The sequence below is a fragment of the Schistocerca americana genome, chromosome 7 (genome assembly GCF_021461395.2).
Source record: "Schistocerca americana isolate TAMUIC-IGC-003095 chromosome 7, iqSchAmer2.1, whole genome shotgun sequence".
Classification (NCBI taxonomy): Eukaryota; Metazoa; Arthropoda; class Insecta; order Orthoptera; family Acrididae; genus Schistocerca; species Schistocerca americana.
In genome coordinates, this window is record NC_060125.1 from 194,393,622 (window position 1) to 194,419,993 (window position 26,372).

General features: G+C 43.7%; 1 protein-coding gene across 1 annotated transcript in view; it reads left to right on the plus strand.

Annotated features, from left to right (window-relative positions):
* Positions 1–7,525: 7,525 nt before the first annotated feature.
* The window catches only part of LOC124622495 (probable cytochrome P450 6a20), a 100,698-nt gene continuing 81,851 nt past the window's right edge, over positions 7,526–26,372 (plus strand). The window contains exon 1 of the mRNA XM_047148208.1: positions 7,526–7,738. Within this exon, the coding sequence (XP_047004164.1) occupies positions 7,542–7,738 (197 nt within the window). The 5' untranslated portion in view covers positions 7,526–7,541. The remainder of the gene's footprint in view (positions 7,739–26,372) is intronic.

Consider the following 26,372-nt stretch of genomic DNA (forward strand, 5'->3'; position numbering starts at 1 on the left):
TATCCTATCCAAGCGCATTTTTCGCTCCTGGCGACCTAGTTTATCTTGTGTTTTTCTAAATCAATGAATGTTGTTGGATCATCAAATCTGATTTAGGAGATAGTGTGACTACCTGAATTATTGTACCATTTAATGCACCTCTATAATTTAGTTGGTATGGCTCTTATATGACTGTTTCTTCATTTATTCATAATCTGTCAAGTATCGATTTAGTAGCTTTTCTTGTCTGTGTCAGTTTTGGACCATTAGATTCATACACTATACCCAAAGTGTCAGGAAAGAGAACAAATTTTGCTTTGTCAGACGAGAGGAGTACAAGCATGTTATCTGTACAACCATCGTTTCAGTGTCATGGATAGCATACTCTTCATGACCACCAAGCAAACAAAATAAATCGTCATCATCCATTCCAGCCTCTGACCCTATATTCTCCAGTTGATCCACCTATTGCACTAGGATGTGTCTTATACGAAGATGTTGGTTTAGCTTTACGTTCACTTGTGATGAACAGACGTTGACAACGAACATGTAATCTAGTCATGCCATGTCTGTTCCAAGTATCAAGCACGCTGCTCCCCTCCTTCTGCTAAGGACCAAGGAAGGAAAATCGTGCTGTATTTCAGATGGCAATTTGGTTGCTGGTAGTGGGTACTGTCTCTTACGTCTCCAGAAGAAACAGCTACAAATCTCTGATCTGGGCCCTTTCCACAATTTTTGCAGTTTAAGGTGCAAGATCAGACAACGGCCCACAATTCGTGTCATCTGCACTCAACGATTTCTGCCGCTGTAGCGGCGTTTAATACCTGATCACTGTGTATCGAGCTTTTTAGCAAAAGTAATAAGAAGTAGTATTGATTAGCAGCTGCAGGCCAATAACCACAGTGTTGCGACATGTGGGTCAGAATAAGATACATGTAAGGGGATTGCGAGATGAGGTTAGCTGTGCTCAGGAGAAAAATGACCGAAGCAGGTGGGTCGATGTCACCACACCAGGACAAATCTCTTGTTACAGGCGACGTGACTACGTGCCAGGTTTTAGTGACACAAATGCGCCTCGGAGCGATATAAATATGTCTGAATTTTGAGACAGAAGCACTTGTCGTCGCTGGAGTCCAGCACCACCACGATGCCAGGCTCACACTGGACAGCAGAGACGACTGGGGATCGCCGACAACAGACCTGAGTTCAAGACGGGGATGCGCTTCTTGCCGCCAGTACTTAAGTTCCTCACGGAATTTCGTGCCATATCACCATCAACCTGCCGTCCGCACCTGCTGCTGGCAGCACTGAATTCACTTCCCAGGACTTTAACAGAACAGCGCCAGCCGCCGCCCGACTCCTGCCATAGAACAACGTGTCAAATCCCTGTGTCAGCAGTCTTCTCTCACCAACGAAGGAGGCGCCATTCTTCAGAGTGGTGTCAGCAGGGGATCGTTGAGCCCGTCACCGCACCATTTGGTGACAGTGGTGGTAGTAACAATGCCTACAACCGACATCTGTGGATGAAGAAAATGATTCTACCGCTGCGTGGGTGCAGTTTCGTCGACGCATTGTGGAATGAGTGCAATCTTTTTATTTTATTTTTGTTCGACTGCGATGTCATGGCAAATGAGTGGGTTTTATCAGGGGTAGAGAAATACTTGTTAAGTTCAGTGTGTGGCAGGTGGACGCAGATGGTATTTGGAGGAAGCGTGAATATAAGTTCGATATTTCAGTGCCTGTGGTGTTAAGAAGATCGTTCTTTACAACGGCACAGGCACTGCAGTGTAGCATTTATCCGCCAATACCAGGCAGCAACTTTCAATTAAAATGCCCTCCCCTGTATGGGAATTACATAATGTATGTACTCGTACAGGTTGTGATGCAGGAACGACGACATACAAAAGTTTGGGTTAGGGTGTGAGTCGTACGCGGACAGCCAAAGCGGTTAGGGCAACAGGTCGCTTAAAGGTGGAAATCCAGGTTCGAGTCCCGATCTAGCACTAATTTTCTTTGTCGTCATTCCCTTATACAGCTCTTTGCAACTGCGTGTACATTTCGTATATAAATGTGTTAGTTTTCAGTTGGTTACTACGGGCAATATGGGTATCATGAACAAGAGGTATGGCTCATCGCTTATTGTTGTTATGGTGATTCAGGAGGTGTAGCTAAGTTTGGTGTTGTTTCGATGTGTAGTAGCGGTTATGAGCAGCCTCTCAGCGAGAGTTGTTAAGTGACTATAAGAAGTAATATGACAGTGTTGTTATTAAGTGTTCTCGTGATTTGAGTCTGTTTCGCGCAGAGCAAGGAATATGGCTCAGTATTTAAGTGTTAGGATAGTGGTATGTTTAAGTGGTTTCTGTTTTCTCGTTTATGGTTGTGTAACTGACAAGAGGTAATCATATAGTGGTCACCACCACAAGAGCAGGGTTTTCGGTAATGCAATGTGCTACCACAGGATAGGTATCGAGAACTTTAAGAGGCTAGCGGAGAAGAAAAAGCGATCTAGGAGATTAGTTGATGCTGAGGTGAAGGAAGCAGCTTATTACAAACTTCCGGAGTATAGGGAGAAGATGCGGAGAAAGCAGGAGGACTGGGTAATGGAAAAAGGGCCTCAAGATGTGCGGATTATGTTAATTATGGAGAGAAGTGAAACAGAAGAAGCAGAGGGGAGGGACAAGGAGGAAGCTGAAAGGGAGAAGAGCAGGCTTGTGGATAGTTTACCAGTTCCTGCTAATTACCGTTAATGTACTTGAACCATTCGGTCCTCAAAGGAGTAGGTAAGAACGTAGCAGATGGGTGGATGGTTTCTTTAGTGGGAAAATAAAAGCAGTTGTAGATGATGGCATAATACAAATTCGTGGAAATTCACGCGATGCACATAATAATCACGTTGTTGACGTTAAAGAGAATAATGTACAAGTACCAGCTTCGATATGCAGTGGAACTGTGGAGTCTGAGGTAGCAGGATCGAGTGTGGGCTCTACTGAAGTGACTGAGTGTGGGGATAGCAACATGGGTGATTTAAGTGGAGTAGTATCTCCCCCTTTGGGCGACGATGCATGTTGTGCCGAGGCCATAGAGCCTGGGCCAGATGCACGAAGTGAATATGCTGGTGATTTTTACATCGTCCAAATAGGAACTGCAGATAATGTTATTGTTTTAGATACTACGGGGAATACACAAGAAATTATTGACAGTTGTGCCGAAAATGTTATGGCAGAAACGGTATAGATCAAATGTTTCCCCAGAAGCATTGTGAACAGATGAAAAGGAAGAGGAGACGAGTTCATAGAGTGGGAAATTAAGTCGAGAGGACTGAATCTGTTGAAGAGTGAAACGCCAGAAGTTCGGGAAGCAGCTCGAGGGCAAGTAATGAGTAATTGCAAGGCAAGCAGATGACCTGCACAGCGACCTGTTTACAGCACAGCCGAAGTCTGATGCACACGATGAGCATGAAGTGGGTGAAGGATGCAACAAGAGTCTGAAAGTAAACGTTCCAACTGAACATCACACCAAAGTTAACCTTCGGCGACAGAAAGCTGTTGCCAGTGTAGAGCTGTCATGAGGTGCGTGCGTCTAGTGTGTAAGATAAACCAGTTAAACCGTGAACAAATACATTAAGGAGTGATTCGCACGGTGTAGTGCCACTAGGCTCCAGGAAGTTGTTTTGGATGAGCAGGATTTCCGAAAAACAAAGCAATTCGAGAAAAATTCAATTTTTAACGGCCGATACAATAATGGGTGACTACAGCAGGGGGATAAAATAGTGAAGGCAGCAGAGGATCAAATAGGTAAAAAAACGAGGGCTAGTAGAAACCCTTGGGTAACAGAAGAAATATTGAATTTAACTGATGAAAGGAGAAAATATAAAAATGCAGTAAATGAAGCAGGCAAAAAGGAATACAAACGTCTCAAAAATGAGATCGACAGGAAGTGCAAAATGGCTAAGCAGGGATGGCTAGAGGACAAATGTAAGGATGTAGAGGCTTATCTCACTAGGGGTAAGATAGATACTACCTACACGATAGTTAAAGAGACCTTTGGAGAAAAGAGAACGACTTGTATGAATATCAAGAGCTCAGATGGAAACCCAGTTCTAAGCAAAGAAGGGAAAGCAGAAAGGTGGAAGGAGTATATAGAGGGTCTATACAAGGGCGATGTACTTGAGGACAATATTATGGAAATGGAAGAGGATGTAGATGAAGATGAAATGGGAGATATGATACTGCGTGAAGAGTTTGACAGAGTACTGAAAGACCTGAGTCGAAACAAGGCCCCCAGAGTGGACAACATTCCATTAGAACTACTGACAGCCTTGGGAGAGCCAGTCCTGACAAAACTATACCATCTGGTGAGCAAGATGTACGAGACAGGCAAAATACCCTCAGGCTTCAAGAAGAATATAATAATTCCAATCCCAAAGAAAGCAGGTGTTGACAGATGTGAAAATTACGGAACTATCAGTTTAATAAGTCACAGCTGCAAAATACTAACACGAATTCTTTACAGACGAATGGAAAAATTGATAGAAGCCGACCTCGGGGAAGGTCAGTTTCGATTCTGTAGAAATGTTGGAACACGTGAGGCAATAATGACCCTACGACTCATCTTAGAAGAAAGATTAAGGAAAGGCAAACCTACATTTCTAGCATTTGTAGACTTAGAGAAAGCTTTTGACAATGTTGATTGGAATAGTCTCTTTCAAATTCTGAAGGTGGCAGGCGTAAAATACAGGGAGCGAAAGGTTATTTACAATTTGTTCAGAAAGCAGATGGCAGTTATGAGAGTCGAGGGACATGAAAGGGAAGCAGTGGTTGGGAAGGGAGTGAGACAGGGTTGTAGCCTATCCCCGATGTTATTCAATCTGTAGATTGAGCAAGCAATAAAGGAAACAAAAGAAAAGTGTGGAGGAGGAATTAAAATCCATGGAGAAGAAACAAAAACTTTGAGGTTCGCCGATGACATTGTAATTCTGTGAGAGACAGCAAAGGACTTGGAAGAGCAGTTGAACGGAATGGACAGTGTCTTGAAAGGAGGATATAAGATGAACATCAACAAAAGCAAAACTAGGATAATGGAATGTAGTCGAATTAAGTCGGGTGATGCTGAGGGAATTAGATTAGAAAATGAGACGCTTAAAGTAGTAAAGGAGTTTTGCTATTTGGGGAGCAAAATAACTGATGATGGTCGAAGTAGAGAGGATATAAAATGTAGACTGGCAATGGCAAAGAAAGCGTTTCTAAAGAAGAAAAATTTGTTAACATCGAGTGTAGATTTAAGTGTCAGGAAGTCATTTCCGAAAGTATTTGTATGGAGTGTAGCCATGTATGGAAGCGAAACGTGGACGGTAAATAGTTTAGACAAGAAGAGAATAGAAGCTTTCGAAATGTGGTGCTACAGAAGAATGCTGAAGATTAGATGGGTAGATCACATAACTAATGAGGAGGTATTGAATAGAATTGGAGAGAAGAGGAACTTGTGGCACAACTTGACTAGAAGAAGGGATCGGTTGGCAGGGCATGTTCTGAGACATCGAGGGATCACCAATTTAGTATTGGAGGGCAGCGTGGAGGGTAAAAATTGTAGAGGGAGACCAAGAGATGAATACACTAAGCAGATTCAGAAGGATGTAGGCTGCAGTAGGTACTGGGAGATGAAGAAGCTTGCACAGGATAGAGTAGCATGGAGAGCTGCATCAAACCAGTCTCAGGACTGAAGACCACAACAACAACAACAGCAGGGGGCACATTCAGGAACTTCCTTGTGACATAGCGGCCCACCCCTGACAATGACAATAGCCCAGAATGGCTGCTAGAAGGGTGCAGGCACGGCACATTATAAGGCTCCGAGACCTTCTGGGCTCCCTTTGCTGGGCCTCATACTTTTCGCTTTATGGACTCCAGGAACTGTCATTGGAAACAGGGGGCATCAAATGTTTGAGATAGCAGCTGGCGGGACTATTTGATCCCCAGCAGATCCGGCCATGTCATATGAGAGACCACCATCCCCCCATGTCATCTGAGAGACCACCATCCCCCCACCTCCTCCGGAAAATTATGACACAGCGGATGCCCAACCACCATCCACCAAAGCTGCCACCTCATTACATAGCGTCCTAGCTGGCATTGGCAGTCTCCTCTGCCTTCTACCTCATGCCAATACGAACCCCATCCATGCAGCGAAGAACTACACAGGACAAAGTGGAAGCTGAGATTTGTTAAGGTGTAGGCTCCCAGGGAGGCTGATCCTTGTCCTCCCAGTCCAATGCCCCCCCCCCCCTCCCCCCACGCCTGGTTCAAGCAGGCAAGTAATGCCTTGGACATTACCAGCCCTACACGTCAGTTACACGAATGAGAGGCTTGGTGTCTCACACAGCGAGTGACGAGGAAATGAAGAAGCTGGAGGCGACTCATGGCAACAGTGGTTTGTGCTCTCTGTGCTGAGACCTCTGTGTGCTGAAGCCACGTGGTATGACATGTGCGATACCCCTTGCTACTTAAGGATGGCGCTAGCCATGGCCAAGACACTTCGCTAAAGTTTATTAAGCTGTTTGTTCCGCTGAATTTGTTATAAGATATATTGACTTTGCTGTTGTGTATGGATTACTCACTTATTTGTTCTTTTGGACTGTTTGTGCTAGCTTATAATATCTTGACAATTCCAACATTTCTTTGAAGTATGAGAGATGTACTTTGATTTTCTCACGCTTTCTGACAAAGTACGAGACTGTGTGTCTGCTTCGCTGTACTTCTGTGCACTGTACTCTCGAACAGTCTACTTTTTTGAGGTCTTCATAACGCTATATTCTGGCAAGATAACGCAAGACCGCATGTTGCCTGCGCTGTGCTCATCTGCCTCGATAGAGAGGGTGTTCGACTGTTGCTCTAGCCAGTCCTTTCTCCAGATCTCTACCTCTACATGTGCCGACTGTAAACCACTGCCGGCCGCAGTGGCCGAGCGGTTCTAGGCGCTTCAGTCTGGAACCGCGCGACCGCTACGGTCGCAGGTTTGAATCCTGCCTCGGGCATGGTTGTGTGTGATGTCCTTAGGTTAGTTAGGTTTAATTAGTTCTAAGTTCTAGGGGACTGATGACCTCAGATGTTAAGTCCCATAGTGCTCAGAGCTATTTGAACCATTTGATTTGTAAACCACTTTACGGTGTGTGCCAGAGGAAACTTTGTGCGTGATTGTTGCTTCCGCCTTTTCCTGTTCTAGTCGCGGATGGTTTATTTGAAGAACGATTCCTGGTAAGCCTCAATAGAAAGTAAAATTAGAGAGATTCGAGCTCGCACAGAGGTTTCCATTACTGCCTCCTGGAATGGTTTGGCAGATGAGATATACAGCTAGAATGTGTTAGGGGTTCGACGAGAGGTTTTTGTGACTTGTATGGTAAGGAACTGCTCCCTAAAAATCAGCTTTTCCTCAACTGTTCACCGAACTGCTAGCGATGCGTATTGGGTGGGCTAGCCCTTCTCACTATCAACTATAATGAAAGAAGAATGACTGATAATACTTATGTTGTTCTGTTATTTTCCAGTTTCTGGTAGATAGCGAGCGCTATGTCTATGGACTGGTGTACTACCGGTGCCCTCGTTGTTCTGACGGCGTGGCTCCTGTGGAAGTACCTGTCGTGGAACTATGGATACTGGCAGAGTCTGGGAGTGCCCTGCCTGGAGCCTTCGGTGCCGTTTGGGAACATGAAGGACGCCATTCTCGGCAAGAAACACGTCACCGAAGTCATCAGAGACATATACAAGTAAGGTCAACGAAACACCAAAACTATGTAATCGAATATTCACGCATATTGAGTGTCCATGTCCGTCAGTAGAAATTTATACAAGACTCTAAAAGTGGTATTTTTGATATAAATGAGTCAATCAGTTCCGAGGTGTAGCATATCACAAGAACTGTACTGGTACAATTATTTAAAGGAGAGGTCTACCGGAATCACGGGAATCACTTCTACAAGTGTAACAGAATGCAGTAATGAATAAAAACTCTGTGTTCGGAAGGGGGAGAGGGGCAGCAAATGCCCCCATTAGTTTTACATGTTTTATTTTTCTACACGGGCTCTGTCATGCTCTATGTACCTAGGTGAGCACTGTGTAAGAGCATATATTCCCTGTTCGTCAAAGCTCTTCTCCTGCGTTCACAGTCATGCTTTCACTGCACGAATTATGCTCTCACCTTCTTAAAAGTTTGAACCACATAGAGAAGCCTGGAGGGATTCAAACAGGTGGAGATCTGCTGATGGCACCTGTTCTGCACTATGGGGTGAATGAGAAAATGTCGAACTCAATTTGGGGGTGTGTTTTCGGCTTCAGAGACTTCTGTGGGGGCGAATATTGTAATGGTGGAGCAAGGTTCCTTTTGGAACCTTGTCAGACCGAACACGCCAGAAATGGTTTTTGAGTCTGTTGAGAGTCTTCACATATGCCTCTGTATTGATGGTTGTCCCTTTTGCCTACATATCCACGAATATGAAACTAATCCAAAGACTGTCACGATGATTTTGAAGAAGTCCATATTTCATCGCATAATAAGCAATATTTAACGCTTTCCTAAGCCTTGAATATACAGAGACTATATAGCACCACATGCACTGTCTCACAAACGAAATATGTTTGTTCTCAAATTCTGTTAAATATTGTAAAGACGAAACAAAGCAAAAATAATTATGAGAGAGTGCGCTATATACATGAATATAATGGCAACAGATATTTTGACAGTTTTCTGGCAGTTTGCATTATAGTATCTATAGTACATTATATTATATACTAGTGACTAGATACAATTTTACATTCATAAATCTTATGGCGCTGGCTACTAAATTTACGTTGTTACAGCTTGTTGAACGCTACACCGTCGACAACTTGTTTTTAGAGCCATCAGTCTTTCGACTGGTTTGATGCTGCATGTCACGAATTCCCCTCCGGTGTCAACCTTTTCATTCAGGCTCTTGCACTTGCAACCTATGTCCTTAAGTATATACTGGACTCATCCCAGTTTCTGTCTTTCTCCACGGGTTTTACCCTCTATAGCTCCTTGTATAAAGCGAGTTATTTCCTGATATCTTAACAGATGTACTACCATCCTGCCCCTTCTTTTTGTCAGTGTTTTCCATACATTCCTTTCCTCTCCGATTCTGCGGGAAACCTCATGTTTTACCTTAGCAGTCCACCTAATTTACAACATTCTTCTGTGCCACAACGTCTCAAATGTTTCTATTCTGTTCCGGTTCTTCCACAGACTATGTATCACTGCCAAACAATGCTATGTTCCAAACGCACATTCTCAGAAATTTCTTCCTTAAATTAATAACTATCTTTGATACTCCGCTTAATAGGTCAGGAGTCCTACACACAAGAGGCGGCCACACGGGTAGCGGGGGCTGTGTGGAAGGGACTGTGCGTTTTTTTAAGATTGTTAGAGGGTCTCATGGGACCACAGAAGGGGCGTCCGTCTAAAAGAGGGCTGGTAAAACACAGTAAGGTAGTTGTAGAAACGATTGGTATTGTAGTTGTAAATTGTCGTAGCTGTGTTGGGAAAGAACCAGAGCTCCAAGCCCTAATAGAAAGCACTGAAGCTCAAATAGTTGTAGGTACAGACAGCTGGCTAAAGCCGGAAGTAAGTTCAGCCGAAATTTTTTCAAACGATCTAACAGTGTTCGGAAAGGATAGATTAAATACAGTGAGTGGTGGAGTATTTATTGCTGTCAGAGGTAGTTTGCCTTGTAGCGGAACTGAAGTAGATAGTTCGTGTGAAATAGTATGGATAGAGGTTATACCTGACAATCGGACTAAACTATTGATTGGATCGTTTTACCGACCCCCCGACTCAGAAGATATAGTTACTGAACAGATGCCGGCCGGAGTGGCCGAGCGGTTCTAGGCGCTACAGTCTGGAACCGCGCGACCGCTACGGTCGCAGGTTCGAATCCTGCCTGAGGACCCGCCAGGATAGCCGAGATGTCCTTAGGTTAGTTAGGTTTAAGTAGTTCTAAGTTCTAGGGGACTGACGCCCACAGAAGTTAAGTCCCATAGTGCTCAGAGCCATTTCAACCATTTGTCCGCAACTCGTGGTCGTGCGGTAGCGTTCTCGCTTCCCACGCCCGGGTTCCCGGGTTCGATTCCCGGCGGGGTCAGGGATTTTCTCTGCCTCGTGATGACTGGGTGTTGTGTGATGTCCTTAGGTTAGTTCTAAGTTCTAGGGAACTGATGACCATAGATGTTACGTCCCATAGTGCTCAGAGTCATTTGAACCATTTTAGCCATTTACTGAACAGTTCAAAGAAAACTTGATTCTCATCTCAAATAAGTACCCCGTTCACACAGTAATAGTCGGTGGTGACTTCAATCTATCCTCGATATGCTGCAAAAATTAGACGTTTAAAGCCGGCGGCAGGCATAAAACGTCATCCGAAACTGCACTGAATGCTTTCTCAGAAAATTATTTCGAGCAATTAGTTCACAAGCCCACTCGAAGCGTAAATGGTTGCGAAAGCATACTTGACCTTTCAGCAACAAATAATCCTGGACAAATAGTGAGTATTATGACGAATACAGGGATTAGCGACCACAAGGCAGTTGCTGATAGGCTGAATACACCTACAACCATCAAAAAGAAACGCAAAGTATATTTGTTTTAAAAAAGCCGATAAAAATGCTCTTAACGCCCTTTTAAGAGACAGTCTCCACTCCTTCCGATCTGATCATTTACGTGTAGAAAAGTTGTGGAATGTTTTCTACAGCAGTTGACAGATATATACCACATAAATTAATAAGTGATGGTACTGACCCCCCGTAACCTTATCTTCTCCTCCTTCCCCTACAACTGCATCCAACCTCCAGGACTATTAGATTTTCATCTCCCTTTACCTACTGAATTGCTCGTTCGGTATCCTCACACACTTCCTCTATCTGCTCATATTCGGCATGTGTAAGTGAACTATTATTGTCGATGGTGGCTCGCTCTCGATTCTAATGAGAACAACCCTGTCACTGAACTGGTTACAGTAACTCACTTTCTGTCCAACCTACTTATTCATAACAAATCATACTCTCGTTATACCATTTTCTGCTTCTGTTGATATTACCCTATGCTCATCTGACCAGAAATCCTTGTCTTCTTTCCCTTTCACTTCAGTGATACCCACTAATCTACATTAGGCCTTAGCATTTCCATTTTCAGATTTTCTAGCTTCCCTGCCACGCTCGAACTTCTGACATTCCATGCCCCGATTCGTAGAACGCTATTGTTTCGTTGACTGTTGAATATTTTTCTCATGGTAACCTTCCCCTTGAAAGCCCTTTCCCGCAGATCTGAATGGGGAACTAATCCGGAATCTTTTGGCAATGGAGAGGTCACCATGACACTTTTTCAGTTACAGGCCACAAGGTTGTTGGTAGAATGAGGGTGACTTCTTATGTCGGAAGTCTTCGGCCGCGATTGCTGATGATTTTTATTCAAAATTTAAGCAGTGACGGGGTTCGAACACGCGACGAAGGACGTTATGATTACTAATGAAAGACGTTGCCCCTAGACCCCTAGTAATGAAAGATAATGAGTGCTGCACTCCATTATGACCACATCCCAGACAAATGAGTAGAGTTTTTGAAGACAAGGCCCAGCAGGCAGCTGTGCGCGATGAAACAAAATCAGTTTACTTAAACGTACTCACACGCACATGTCATACAATATTCCACAGTACCTGACATATTAATTTCCTATTATTGCCTCTTACCCTGAAGTACTCAGTTTGGGATCATCTGCTACCTGTATAGTTTTGACTCCAAAGGTTTGTGACACCTTATATACCACAGTCATGCAAACTTCAGCGCATAGTACCAGTCGAATGCACAGTTTTGTCTGCTGCAGCCAGGGTGGCATTATGTTCCTTCGAGTGCAACAAATATTCATTTTTTCGGTTCACATCTGCTGATCGGTTCTGGATGACGAACCTGTGTTTAGATATTATCGTCACTGTCCATCAGCAGCCTATGAAGGTTTTCCTTCCAATCCTTGCGAGTTTATGGCAGTGATTTTTCTCTCTCTAGACTTCGGCGTTACACTAACTGTTGCGTCATTAAGACTACCAAACGAACTTTCGTTTGTGTGTAAATTAACACTCGCTGGAGCAGACTTCAATCTCTTTAATATTAGAATAAATCTATTCAACATTGTTTACCTGCACAGCGTCCCCATTGCACCTCTACCGGCGCAGAATGTACTAGAAGGCTCATTAACTACTTTCTACACGTGCCCGAGTTTAACGTACCGGTGGCAGGCTGCTACTGGCCTCGCACTTCAGTTCGGCCACTAAATTGAGTTTCGGCGCCATTCGGTCAAGCTGTCTTTTCTCATCTCTCACACCACCAACTACGGTGTTAGTCCCAAGAATACGCTTGTCTGTAACCTACGGACGAGGAAAGGGAATGTCGCTGCCGTGGGTTTGTATGTTGCAGTTTTGTGGTGTCCTGCATTACCACGAACTTACTCTGATTCTATGTCAGTTGGTTAATTTTTATTCACAGTTATTGTTAAGTTTGATATACCGATGAGTCAAAACATTATGATCGCTGCCCACAGCGAGACTGAATGCCGCCTGCTGGTGACGCGGGTAAGCAATGATGTAAGGAAAGTATACAGGGTGTCCGGAAAACAAACTTCTAGGACTTATGGCGGGGAGTGAGTACACAACATTTAGCCTGCCCAGCTAGCCGCGCGACCTAACGCGCTGCTTCCCGAGCAGGAAGGCGTGCCGGTCTCCTGCACGAATCCGCCCGGCGGATTTGTGTCGAGGTCCGGTGTGCCGGCCAGCCTGTAGATGGTTTTTAGGCTGTTTTCCATCTGCCTCGGCGAATGCGGGCTGGTTCCCCTTATTCAGCCTCAATTACACTACTTTGGCGATTGCTGTGCAAACGTTGTCTCCACGTATGCATACACCATAATTACTCTACCACGCAAACATTTGGGGTACACTCGTCTGGTATGGGACGTTCCTGGGCGGGGGGATGTCCACTGGGGGCCGAACCGCACAAAAATCCTGGGTTCGGTGTTAGGCGGCGGTTGGGTGGGTGGACTGCTGTGGCCTGATACGGCGGGGACGAAGTCTCTCCGTCGTTTCTAGGTCCCCGGTTCAATACACGATACACATAATATTATGAAGAGAAACCGATCTCTGGAAATGTACCGTTTCTGATTGAACATTTACGCAGTTCTTTTCAGACAGTAGTTAACTATTGGTAACTGCAGCACCTACAAAAATTCTGACTTTACTGTTAATAATGTCTGTGAGGTCATTAACCTACGTCATGAGCAGCAACGATACTAACACACTTCCCTTCTGCGCACCCGAAGTTACTGCTTCTTCTGTCGATGGCTCTCCATTGGAGTGAAAGTGCTGCTTGAGCTTGTGTGGGAAAAGTTCTGTTGCGACAAGACATGGAAGTATTGTACAAAACACGAGGTGAGGATCTGAGTGCTCTATGGTCGTATCAGACATGAATGCAGAACGGCATTCTATCTAAGAGCTGCTATAAAACATACTATATTAATTGTTCAGTGCAATCTCTTTATATAGGAAAGAAACATGGGTTACTATACTTTCAGTTACCAAGTTGTGGCTGTTTTTCAAGGTCACCCAGGTACCCACATTTGACTGCTTATGAATCATTATCCAAGAAGACAGACAAAAAAATGTGCTTAAGATTTTTAGTAGGGTAGCGAATAACAAAACAAACATTATTGTACGTAAGTCTTATTGACTGAAACATGTACTCGTAGATTTACACACAGAAAACTAGTCTTTCCATATGTTTGTCCGATGCAGGATGTTATTCAAACTACTTCGAGTAACATCCTGCTCAATTTGTAACTTGTAATTTAAATCTATATCTGAATCCAACCATTAATTTGTTGAAAACAAAGAAGGTATGTTCTTGAAGTCTATTTTATATCTATTTTTTTGCTATTAACTATTTCTTTTAAGGCCTTAACAGTTATATGCTCTCCTTGTAGTTCTAGCATAGAGCACTCGGTCATTTTAATTTTTGCTTTTATTTCCTGTTTTACGCTATTGTTAAAGCATTCCACATCTTCTTGGATGTATGTGGCCAACTGTCTTTCTCCAGATTTTTGCGAAATTTCTGTATAGGACTTCAAGCTTACAACATCCGCAGATCAACTTTAAACGTAGTTATCCCGTCAGTTTTAAACTCTGTAAGCAGCTCTTCTGTTGCTAGATGCGCAATGTTCACTCCACCACATTTCGATACGATGTAACCATATTTTTTTAAGCCGATCCAAATGGGAATGGATGTTAACTGACAGAGTAAACGTCCTCGAATACACGATTTTCTTCAAGCATTCCAACTTGTGGCCACTTTCCATTGCTGTTTCAGAAAATATTGTCATTTTGTGTTTCCCAGTCATACCCAAGCTCTTTCATAAACTGTGAGTAAAAAACTTTGTAAACGATACGTGGATACGTCAATGGCCTGTTCTTTTCTCAATAACTGTATGTATTCTTCCACTGTGGCAACTGATTACTCAAGTACTGCATTTCTCATTATTTGACTTTAACTTTTTCCATTCTCAGTTTCGTTTTGTGTGTACGTAACACATTAAGTGCACGTAAAGGAGAAATTTCTTTAATGAGGAATGGCTTCAGTCTGCTTGATACATTGTTTCTTCTCCCTGAGACCTGAAGAATAACACCATTCATGCGAACCAGTCCTAATTCATCAATACCTGTATCTAACGGTATTGTGGAGAACAATATCCTGGATTGAGAAAAATGTACTTGTCCAGCTTAAATATAAAACATATAATACTTGTATCATCTTTGTTCTAAGTGTTTGACAAGGTATAGGTACGCGATATCTCCGTCTTAAATTGTGACTAGACAGCTAGGTCCACCATTGCGCAGTAAAGCGATACTTACTGCAAACCCCCAAGTGTGATACGCATCGTCACCCCCGAACGGATAAGGCCCACATTGGGTGCGCGTATATTCGGATCTCCGGGAGGGGACTGCCAAGGGGGAGGTTACAATGAGAAAAATATTGAATAATCAACGAAAGGAAAACGTTCTACGAGTCGATGCGTGGAATGTCAGAAGTTTGAACGTGATAGGGAAACTAGAAAATTTGAAAACGGAAATGCAAAGACTCAATCTAGATAGGAGTCAGTGAAGTGAAGTGCAAAGAAGACAAGCATTTCTGATCAGATGAGTATAGGGTAATATCAACAGAAGCAGAAAATGATATAACGGGAGTAGGATTCGTTGTGAATAGGGAGGTAGGGCAGAGAGCGTGTTACTGTGAACAGTTAAGTGACAGGGTTGTTCTTATCAGAATCGACAGCAAACCAACGCCGACAAAGATAGTTCTGGTATACATGCCGACATTGCAAGCTGAAGATGAAGAGATAAAGTGTACGAGAATATTGAAAGGATAATACAGTATGTAAAAGGGGATGAAAATCTAATAGTCATGGGGGAATGGAACGCAGTTGTAGGAGAAGGAGTAGAAGAAAAGGTTACAGGAGAATAAGGGCTTGGGACAGAGAATGAGAGGAAAAAAACTAATTGAGTTCTGTAACAAGTTTCAGTTAGTAATAGCGAATACTCTGTTCAAGAATCACAAGAGGAGGAGGTATACTTGGAAAAGGGCAGGTGATACGAGAAGATTTCGGCTAGAATACATCATGGTCAGACAGAGGTTCCGAAATCAGATACTGAATTGCTAGGCATACCCAGGAGCAGATACAGACTCAGATCACAATATAGTAGTGATGAACAGTAGGCTGAAATTTAAGTCATTAGTCAAGAGGAATCAATACGACAGAAGTGGTATACGGAAGTACTAAGGAGTAACGAGATACAGTTGAAGTTCTCTAGAGCTATAGATACAGCAATAAGAAATAGCTCAGTAGGCAGTACAGTTGAAGAAGAATGAACATATCTAAAAAGGGCCATCACAGAAGTTGGAAGGAAAACATAACTACAAAGAAGATAACTCCGAAGAAACCATGGGTAACAGAAGAAATACTTCAATTGATCAATGAAAGGAGGAAGAACAAAAATGTTCCGGGAAACTCAGGAATACAGAAATACAAGTAGCTGAGGAATGAAATAAATAGGAAGTGCAGGGAAACTAAGACGAAATGGTTGCAGGTAAAATGTGAAGACATCGAAAAACAAATGACAATCGGAAGGACAGACTCAACATAGAGGAAAGTCAAAACAACCTTCGGTGACATTAAAAGCAAGGGTGATAACGTTAAGAGTGCAGCGGGAATTCCACTGTTGAATGCAGTGGAGAGAGCGAGTAGGTGGGAAGAATACATTGAAAGCCTCTATGAGGGGAAAGATGTGTCTGATGTGATAGAAGAAGAAACAGGAGTTGATTTAGAAGAGATCGGGGATCCAGTACTAGAATCAGAATTTTAAAGAGCTTTGGAGGACTTAAGATCAAATAAGGCAGAAGGGATAGATAACATTTCATTAGAATTTCTGAAATCATTTGGGGAAGTGGCAACAAAACGACTATTCACTTTGGTGTGTAGAATTTATGAGTCAGGCGACACACCATATGACTTTCGGAAAAGCATCCTCCACACAATTCCGAAAACGGCAAAAGCTGACAAGTGCGAGAATTATCGCACAATCAGCTTATCAGCTCATGCATCAAAGTTGCTTTTAAAAATAATATACAGTAGAATGGAAAAGAAAATGGAGCATGCGTTAGATGACGATCACTTTGCCTTTAGGAAAGCTAAAGGCACGAGAGAGGTAGTTCTGACGTTGCGGTTAATAGTGGAAGCAAGACATAAGAAAAATCAAAACACGTTCATAGGATTTGTCGAGCTAGAAAAAAAAGCGTTCGACAATGTAAAATGGTGCAAGATGTTCGAAATTCTGAAAAAAGTAGGAGTAAGCTATAAGGAGAGGCGGGTCATACACAATATGTACAACAGTCAAGAGGGAATAATAAGAGTGGACGACCAAGAACGAAGTGCTTCTATTAAAAATGGTGTAAGACAATGATGTAGCCTTTCGCCTCTACTGTTCAATCTGTACGTCGAGGAAGCAATGATGGAAATAAAAGTAAGGTTCAGGAGTGGAATTAAAATTCAAGGTGAAAAGATATCAGTGACACTATTCGCTGATGACATTGCTATCCGGAGTGAAAGTGAAGAAGAATTACATGATTTGCTGAACGTAATGAACAGTCTAATGAGTACGGAGTATGGATTGAGAGTAAGTCGGAGAAAGACGAAGGTAATTAGTAGTAGTAGAAATGAGAACAGCGAGAAACTTAACATCAGGATCGATGGTCACGAAGTAGATGAAGATAAGGAGTTCTGCTACCTCGGCAGTAAGATAACCGATGACGGACGGAGCAAGGAGGACATCAAAAGCAGACTGGCAATGGCAAAAAGGGCATTCCTGGCCAAGAGAAGTCTACTAATATCAAATATTGGCCTTAATTTGAGGAAGAAATTTCTGAGAATGTACGTCTGGAGTAGCGAATTGTGTTGTAGTGAAACAATGACTTTGGGAAAACCGGAATAGAAGAGAATCGAAGCATTTGAGATGTGGTGCTACAGATGAATGTTGAAAATTAGGTGCACTGATAAGGTATGGAATGAGGAGGTTCTGCGCAGAATCGGAGGAAAGGAGTGTGTGGATAGCACTGATAAGGAGAAGGGACAGGATTATAGGACATCTGTTAAGACATGAGGGAATGACTTCCATGGTACTGGCGGGAGCTGTAGAGGACAAAAACTGTAGAGGAAGACAGAGATTGGGACACATCGAGTAAATAATTGAGGACGTAGGTTGCCAGTGCTACTCTGAGATGAAGAGGTTAGCTCAGGAAAGTAATTCGTGGCGGGCCGCATCAAACCAGTTTGAAGACTAATGACCAAAAAAAAAAATGTGCATTTATATTTTTGGTCATATATATATATATATATATATATATATATATATATATATATATATACTTGGTCATCAGTCTTCAAACTGGTTTGATGCGGCCCGCCACGAATCCTTTCCTGTGCTAACCTCTTCATCTTAGAGTAGCACTTGCAACTTACGTACTCTGTTATTTACTCAATGTATTCCAATCTCTGTCTTCCTCTATAGTTCTTGTCCTCTAGGGTACTTGCACCGCAAATGGAAAGTGCTGTTGATATGCGCTTTTCACAGAATGGATTGGTAGTCAGGGTCTCGTACTATTAGCCCATAAAGGGAAAGGGATTGAAATACCACTTAGAAAGAGCAGAAATAGACTTTTTTTAAATGGAATAATGCCTACTGACATTAACAAACTAAAAGTAGGGTAGAATGAAATTTTCACTCTACAGCGGAGAGTGCGCTGATATGAAACTTCGCGCGGGATTAGCCGAGCGGTCTTAGGCGCTGCAGTCATGGACTGTGCGGCTGGTCCCGGCGGAGGTTCGAGTCCTCCCTCGGGCATGGGTGTGTGTGTTTGTCCTTAGGGTAATGTAGGTTAAGTAGTGTGTAAGCTTAGGAACTGATGACATTAGCAGTTAAGTCCCATAAGATTTCACACACATTAGAACATTATGAAACTTCCTGGGAGATTAAAACTGTGTGCCGGACCGAGACTCGAACTCGGGACCTTTGCTAGTGTTCTTGCACTTGCCTGCGAAAGGGAAAGGTCCTGAGTTCGCGTCTCGGTCCGGCACACAGTTTTAATCTGCCAGGAAGTTTCATAAAAACAGGGTAAATTGGAATGTCACTTGTATTTGTTACAGGACTCTAGTGCGAGTCTTTTACGAAATATTGTATTTTGAAAAGTTATCACACCGACACCTGTACATTACCTGTGTTAGCAGAGTCTAAAGATCAAGACAAGTGCATACACTAGTTATGTGGATTGTGAGCAGTAGCGAAACAGCTGACCATCAGAAGATGTGTTCGAAATGATCACCGGCAGCGGCAATACACGCTTCCAATCTGGTATGGAACGACTGCTGCACACGAGATAGCATTTCAGTGGAGATGTCTGAAAAGGCTCGAGTAATACGGCGGTGCATATCATCGGGTGTAGTTGGCATGTGCTTGTAAACAGCGTCTTTCAGCTTTCTCCATAGGAAAAAAGTCTACAGGTATCATATCCGGGGAATGGACCGACCAAGGTACAGTTCTTCTGCGCCCATTCCAGCGATTTGGAAACAATTCGTGAAGACATGCTGTAGCTCTTCGTGCATTATGGGCTGGACAGCCATCATGTTGGTACCACAGGTTCCTCCTAGTCTACAGAGGAACATCTTCTAGCATCCGTGAAAGATGGTCTGTTAGAGGGCTGCGATACTTATGCGCGTTCAGTGTTCCATCTATGACAAACGGGCCTATGAAGTGATGGTTCACTATCCCACACCAAACGTTTACACTCGATGGCCTTTGATGTTCCAAGCGACGAAATCAATGGGGATTGTCAAGAGACCAATAGTGCATGTCTCGGCGGTTTACAGAGCCGTGATTGGTAAATATGGCTTCATCACTAAACAGGGTACATGACACATCTGCGGTATCCGACCGCCGTGTCATCCTCAGTGGAGGATGCGGATAGGAGGAGCGTGGAGTCAGCACACTGCTCTCCCGGTAACTGCAACGGCAGCAAGAACATTAATTTCCCTCTCTTCTGTCGTCACTTGTTTCCATATTTTTCGTTATCTAGAAGTTAAACTACAACTTTCAAGCAACTGGTTGAAGAGGCTTATAAATATTTGCCTAGATGGTTGATGTCTATTGGGATATCTTTCCGCATACGCCATACAAGACCGAACTGCATTCTTCCTATTCTCTCCATACTCCATGAGCATGTAAGCTTTTTCTGTATTGGTAAATCCCGTCGTTCACTCACTATCTACTGCTTGGACTGTCACACACTAACTGACTAGCAAGTCGCGGTTCACTAAGGAAGGCAAACATAACAACATCTTACCGACGAATTACGCAGGTTGAATGGTACAAACAAGTGTCAGTGTGGAAGCTTTCCAAAATAAGATATCTCGTAAACGATTCGCGCTAGAATCCTGCTGCAAACACGATAGTCGTTGTTATTTAATCTACCTTTAGTTTGTTAATGTCAATAAACATTATTTCATTTATAAAAGTGTATATTTGCACAGAAAATACACTTTCTAAGTATTCTCACAGTCTGATTATTGGCTAACAACACGAGCCCTTGACTACCAATCCATTCTGTTAAAACCGCAAATCAATAGCGCTTTCCATTTCTGCAGTATTTGCGGTGCAAGTTTTAGGTGATTCACCCTGTATATTATGTCATATGCTACAGGAAGTGCTGGTATCTTTGAATGTGGAGTGTGTAAGGAGGATTAAACCAAGACTACGCATTTTGCTTCGTATAAGAAGAAAGCGCAGTTTGCAAAAGAAAAAAAAATTGGAGTCAGATCACAAAGTAAGTTGGGATTTTTTGCCTATCGAGCTGCATGTATTATTCCATGGGATCAGGTGTAACACAATCGTAGTTGTCGCCATCGATGTATCTCCTGTACTGCATGAATGCCATAGAAATCACATGTAGAAAAAATATCGTGTTTTTACACCTGACAGGCTCGAATCCCCATGCTAGCAGTGTCAGTGAGGGTATTATGACCTCAAATGCGGATGGCTTATTGGGGGGGGGGGGGGGGGGAGCTTTATGGAGGCCAGAGGCCGTGGGGGTGGTGGAGGGCTGCAGATGCCCGGCTAACTGCCATTCAAATCGGTCGACATTTAAGTGTACTACACATGATGGGGTTTGAACCAAAACCTTAGGACAGATGGATGGATATGATAGTTGCACCTGCGAAGAGAATAAGGCAAGTGCCGACCCTTGATTTCCCAGGAACTTTGCTCAGTGGAAGAGAGATCGAAATAAGCGTACACATGTCTACGCTTATCCGTAGATACTCGACCGTTTCTGAAAAATCGATGGTCAAAGTTTTCGAGCTATTTTCGTGGTCATTTATGTGGCTCTTACCGCGCAATATCTTCACGCGAAATGGTGGCGTAGTGGTTAACGTAATGGCTTCTTGATTTTTCGCCCCATGAACGAAATCTGATTGTTTTTAAAAAAAAATTGTTTTCATTTATCTACCCATGTTCGTAGAGGGTTACTGCACGAATGATACAAGGTCGTCATATTAATTGTAAAATTATAACTGGATTTCACAGTATGTGTCACATATTTATTATATAATATATGTGTGTGTGTATGGTATACTGAATGGTTACAGTCTTTTTAAATTCCCGTATTTCGATATTTCATTCTCATATCAATTCTCATTTATATTTTATTTATTTATTTATATTTATTATATTTTATTCATATATTTATTCTTCAGGAAGATTTGATGCATTCCCTTCGAAACAGAGATATTCCGGAAACCACGAGGATCGCGCCAAATAGGTTTATCACAGTGACATTTCGTCATATGAATCTCTCTCAGGAAACAAACGTCGTTAACACTGGTGAAGACTTCGCGCGGTGGCAATAATTTCGCGCCGGACCAAGCATAACGAATCACTTTTCCGATAACTGACGCTTGCAATTGATTATGAGTATAGGTACACACAGGAATTTCACCGAAAATAATTTCAGATAATTCTCTTGTACTTTTGTTTAAGTCATTCATCTGTCAAACAGTTAGCACATGAAACTTCCTGGCAGATTAAAACTGTGTGCCCGACCGAGACTCGAACTCGGGACCTTTGCCTTTCGCGGGCAAGTGCTCTACCATCTGAGCTACCGAAGCACGACTCACGGCCGGTACTCACAGCTTTACTTCTGCCAGTATCTCGTCTCCTACCTTCCAAACTTTACAGAAGCTCTCCTGCGAACCTTGCAGAACTAGCACTCCTGAAAGAAAGGATATAGCGGAGACATGGCTTAGCCACAGCCTGGGGGAAGTTTCCAGAATGAGATTTTCACTCTGGAGCGGAGTGTGCGCTGATATGAAACTTCCTGGCAGTTTTAATCTGCCAGGAAGTTTCATATCAGCGCACACTCCGCTCCAGAGTGAAAATCTCATTCTGGAGTTAGCACATGGATAAGAACGACATTATACCAATATGCAGTGGAAAAGATTTGTGTAGTATTCTTCTGCACATATGTATATATAAATGAAAAACAAAAATTAAAGTACTGATCGAATTTCGAACACTGGGCACCAAACTAAGAAGCCGCGACTCTAACAACTTTTTTTGTAACTTTTTTTTCCACTAGACCACTTCCACTTCAAAAGTTCGCTTCTATCACCCATAGTACCCCAAAAATGTAACCTACAAACAAAAACGATATCTAATACCACCGTCACTTTCACCCTAAAAGCTAACGAGGACGGATTTTTGCCAGCACTTTAAGTTCCGCTCGCGAAGAGAAACGAAACAAGCCTTCGATCGTTCTGTAGAAGAAGGAGGAATAAGGGAAAGGGTACAATATTTCCTTTTATTTAATTTAATTATTTAAATTTAATTATATTTTTTCCGGTGGTGTCCGTAGAAGCAAGGTCGTCTTCTCGTTCATCTAGGATTAAATACTCTGTAATTACTGTTGATGTCCCACATCAGTCCATCCTGTGCCATACCTTCAATCTCTTTTCACACCCAGTGTACCCCAATGTGCTGGAGGATGCGTTAACAACGACTCCAACTAATCGCAAAGAGAGAATCGTACAACACCTCGCACTGTAAAACCGTGTAGTTGCTCGTTAGAATAGTGCCAAAAATAAAAAAACTCACTAAAAAAGTGTGACAACGCCATGCGTTTAACCTACACCGTGGCATTATGTCGAGTAGCGGGGTAGTAAGTGATGTCAGGATGAGTCGGTTCGGTGGGCTCTACGGACTGAGGCGTCCGTCAAGACAACGATGCCAACCGGCGGCGTGTGAGGAACCAACAGTGGGAAGCCATATCACAAACGAAACGGTGCATGTCGGTGTCGACAGCGGCGAATATGAGGCAGAGATCCCCTGAGCCACCACTTCGCCTGAGCTTATCGAGCGTCGAAGACTACATGATGTAACTCGAAAATACCTCGAAAACTTCGACTGTCGTTTCCTCAGAAACGATCGAGTATCTACGGATAAGCCGAGATACACGTTCACTTGTTTTAATCCCTCTTCCACTGAGCGAAGTGTCTGGCAAATCGGGTTATGGCACTTGCCGTGTTATCCTCGTTAGCTGTATATAGATATTTGCACTGCGAAATATCGCTTAAATAGCACAAAATTTAAGAAAATTGTCATCTTGGTGTTCGACACCAGAGCCTTCCGAATTGCTTGAATGTGGGGTAAGGGGCGGGGCCGGATGTATGATGGCAATGGCATCTGTTGGGGCTAGACTGTTAGCTAAAAGTGAAAGTAGGCCTGGTAATTAGTCGCAGGTCGATACACCGCTTCCCGTCAGATCACCAAAGTTGAGCACCATCGGTGACAACATGAAACATATTCGCAGTTGCGAATATGGACAGCCGTCAGTGGTATAATCGAATGACGACAGTGAAAATCTGTGGCCAACCGAAACTCGAACCCGGACTTCCTGTTTATCGCGGTCGTTGCTTTACTCCTAGGATACCAGGGCACGCTTTACGGCCTGACCCAAACCTCCATTCGTAGTCAACCATGTGTCTGTAACATGCACTTGTACATCCACTATGTATTTTCAGGTACAGGGGAGATATTTTAAATGGAAGTGACTTGCCCTGTGTCGTCGAATAAATACGATATTGCAGTGCTGGTGTTGTTCAGAAGTGCGATGCCATGTTCTTTCTGACATGCAAAACCTAAGCAATACGCACTGCGGCATCTAAAGTCGTTACGAAGTACATGAAATGCATTTGTTGTTGCAAATATGGACAATCATCAGCTGAATAGTGGAATGACGACAATGAAAATTTGCGCCGGACCGGGTCTCAAACTCGGATTTCCCTCTTAACGCGAGCGGTCGCCTTAACTGCGTTAGCTATCCGTGCGCGAGTCACTGCACAAATTTTGAGTGTCTGTCATTCCCGTATACAGCTGATGGTTGTTCGTGTTCGCAACTGCGAATACATATAATGTGCTTCATACCGTGTGCAGACGCCGCAGTGCCTGTTCCTTCAGACATGCATGTACACTCATCTTCATGAATTAAAGATAACTGCAGAATGTGGTGCCACAAAACGTGGCACTACACAAAACTAGCGCTAATAGCATAGGCACATAAGGAACACACTCGACACAGATCTGTAAGTCCACGGTATTGGTAATAGTTGAGAAAACCGTTCCAGAACACATGTGCTACAAAACGCCACTGTTTCCTGCGCATGTACCCCGACATCAGTATGGCATATGATCACCATGCACACGTACACAGGCCGCACAACGGGTTGGCATACTCTGGATCAGGTGGTCGAGCAGCTGCTGGGGTATAGCCTCCCATTCTTGCACCAGTGCCTGTCGCAGCTCCTGAAGTGTCGTAGGGGTTTGAAGACATGCAGCGATACGTCGACCGAGAGCATCCCAGACGCGCTCGATGGAGTTTAGGTCTGGAGAACAGGCAGGCCACTCCATTCGCCCGATATTTCCTGTTTAAAGGTTCACATTTATGGTGGCAGCTCGATGGGGCCGTGCGTTATCATCCATCAGGAGGAAGGTGGGACCCACTGCACCCTTGGAAAGGCGGGCATACTGGTGCAAAATGACGTCCCGATACACCTGACCTGTTACAGTTTCTCTGTCAAAGACATGCAGGGGTGTACGTGCATCAATCATAATCCCACCCCACACCATCAAACCACGAACTCCATACAGGTCCCTTTCAACGCCATTAAGGGGTTGGTATCTCGTTCCTGGTTCACGCCAAATGAAAAACCGCCAAGAATTACTGTTCAGAATGCAGCTGTACTCGTTCGTGAACATAACCTGGGACCACTGTTCCAATGACCATGTACTGTGTTCTTGATACCAGGCTTTACGGCCTCTCCTGTGACCAGGAGTCAGTGGAATGCACCTTGCAGGTCTCCGGGCGAATAATGTCTGTTCAGTCATCTGTAGACTGTGTGTCTGGAGACAACTGTTCCAGTGGCTGCGGTAAGGTCCCGAGCAAGGCCACCTGCAGTACTCCGTGGTTGTCTGCAGGCACTGATGGTGAGATATCGGTCTTCTTGTGGTGTTGTACACTGTGGACGTCCCGTACTGTAGCGCCTGAACACGTTTCCTGTCTGCTGGAATCGTTGCCATAATCTTGAGATCACACTTTGTGGCACACGGAAGGCCCATGCAACGACCTGCTGTGTTTGACCAGCCTCCAGTCGCCCTAGTAATCTACCCATCATAACGTCATCAATAAGTGTTCTTTGAGCCATTTTCAACACACAGTCACCATAAGCACGTCTGAAAACGTCTGCACACTTATTCGCTGCACTGTACTCTGACATGCACCAACACACCTCCGCGTATGTGGACTGCTGCCAGCGCCACCATGCGACGACCGATGGTCAGATGCACCGTATGGTCATATCCCGAGGTGATTTAAGCCCGAAAACCGCCATCAGAGCGTTGTTTCACTATGTATCAGCATTATCCTTAATTTATGAGCATGAATGTATGTCCAAAAGAACATTGCAGCGCACTTCTGAACAACGCAGGCACTGCAATACCATATTCATCCACCGACATCGGGCAAGCGACTTTCAAATAAAATGTCTCTCCTGTACCGGAATATACATAATGGATTTATAAGTGCAGGCTGTAGACGCTTTGTTGACGAATTTCGGGTCAGGTCGTGAAGCGTGTACGGTAGCCTAATCATAAGGCGACCGTTCGCGGTAAGGGGAGAATCCGTGTTCCCAGTCCTCGTCCGGCACAATTTTTCAGTCGTCATTCCATTACACTGCTGATGGTTGTCCCTATGCGCAGCTGCGAATGCATTTAATGTATTTCATAATGGCTGTAGTCGCCGCAGTGTCTGCTCCTGTGGACATGCATGCACGTCCGGAAGAACATTGCATCGCGTTTCTGAACAACGCAGACGCTGCAATATCGTATATAAAGGTGATAACGGCCGCGAGAGCGATGTGGTGACACCATATCCCTCCATATCTGCATCCGATCAGGACAGTTGGCTGAGGATGACATGACTCTTGGTCGGTTCCCTTAGATCTTCCGAGGCCTGCTTGGCCGCAGTTTAGTTTCGTTGGAGACACACACTTTACTTTTATTAGATTACACTTAATTTCTCTGGTTTCCCTGTACGTTCCTAGTCAGACGCTTTCGGGTCAGGCAATCTCCTACTACATCTATGCACTGAGAACCACTGGGTGATCCTGGGTGATCCTGTGCACCCTTCACTTCGTTGTTCCAC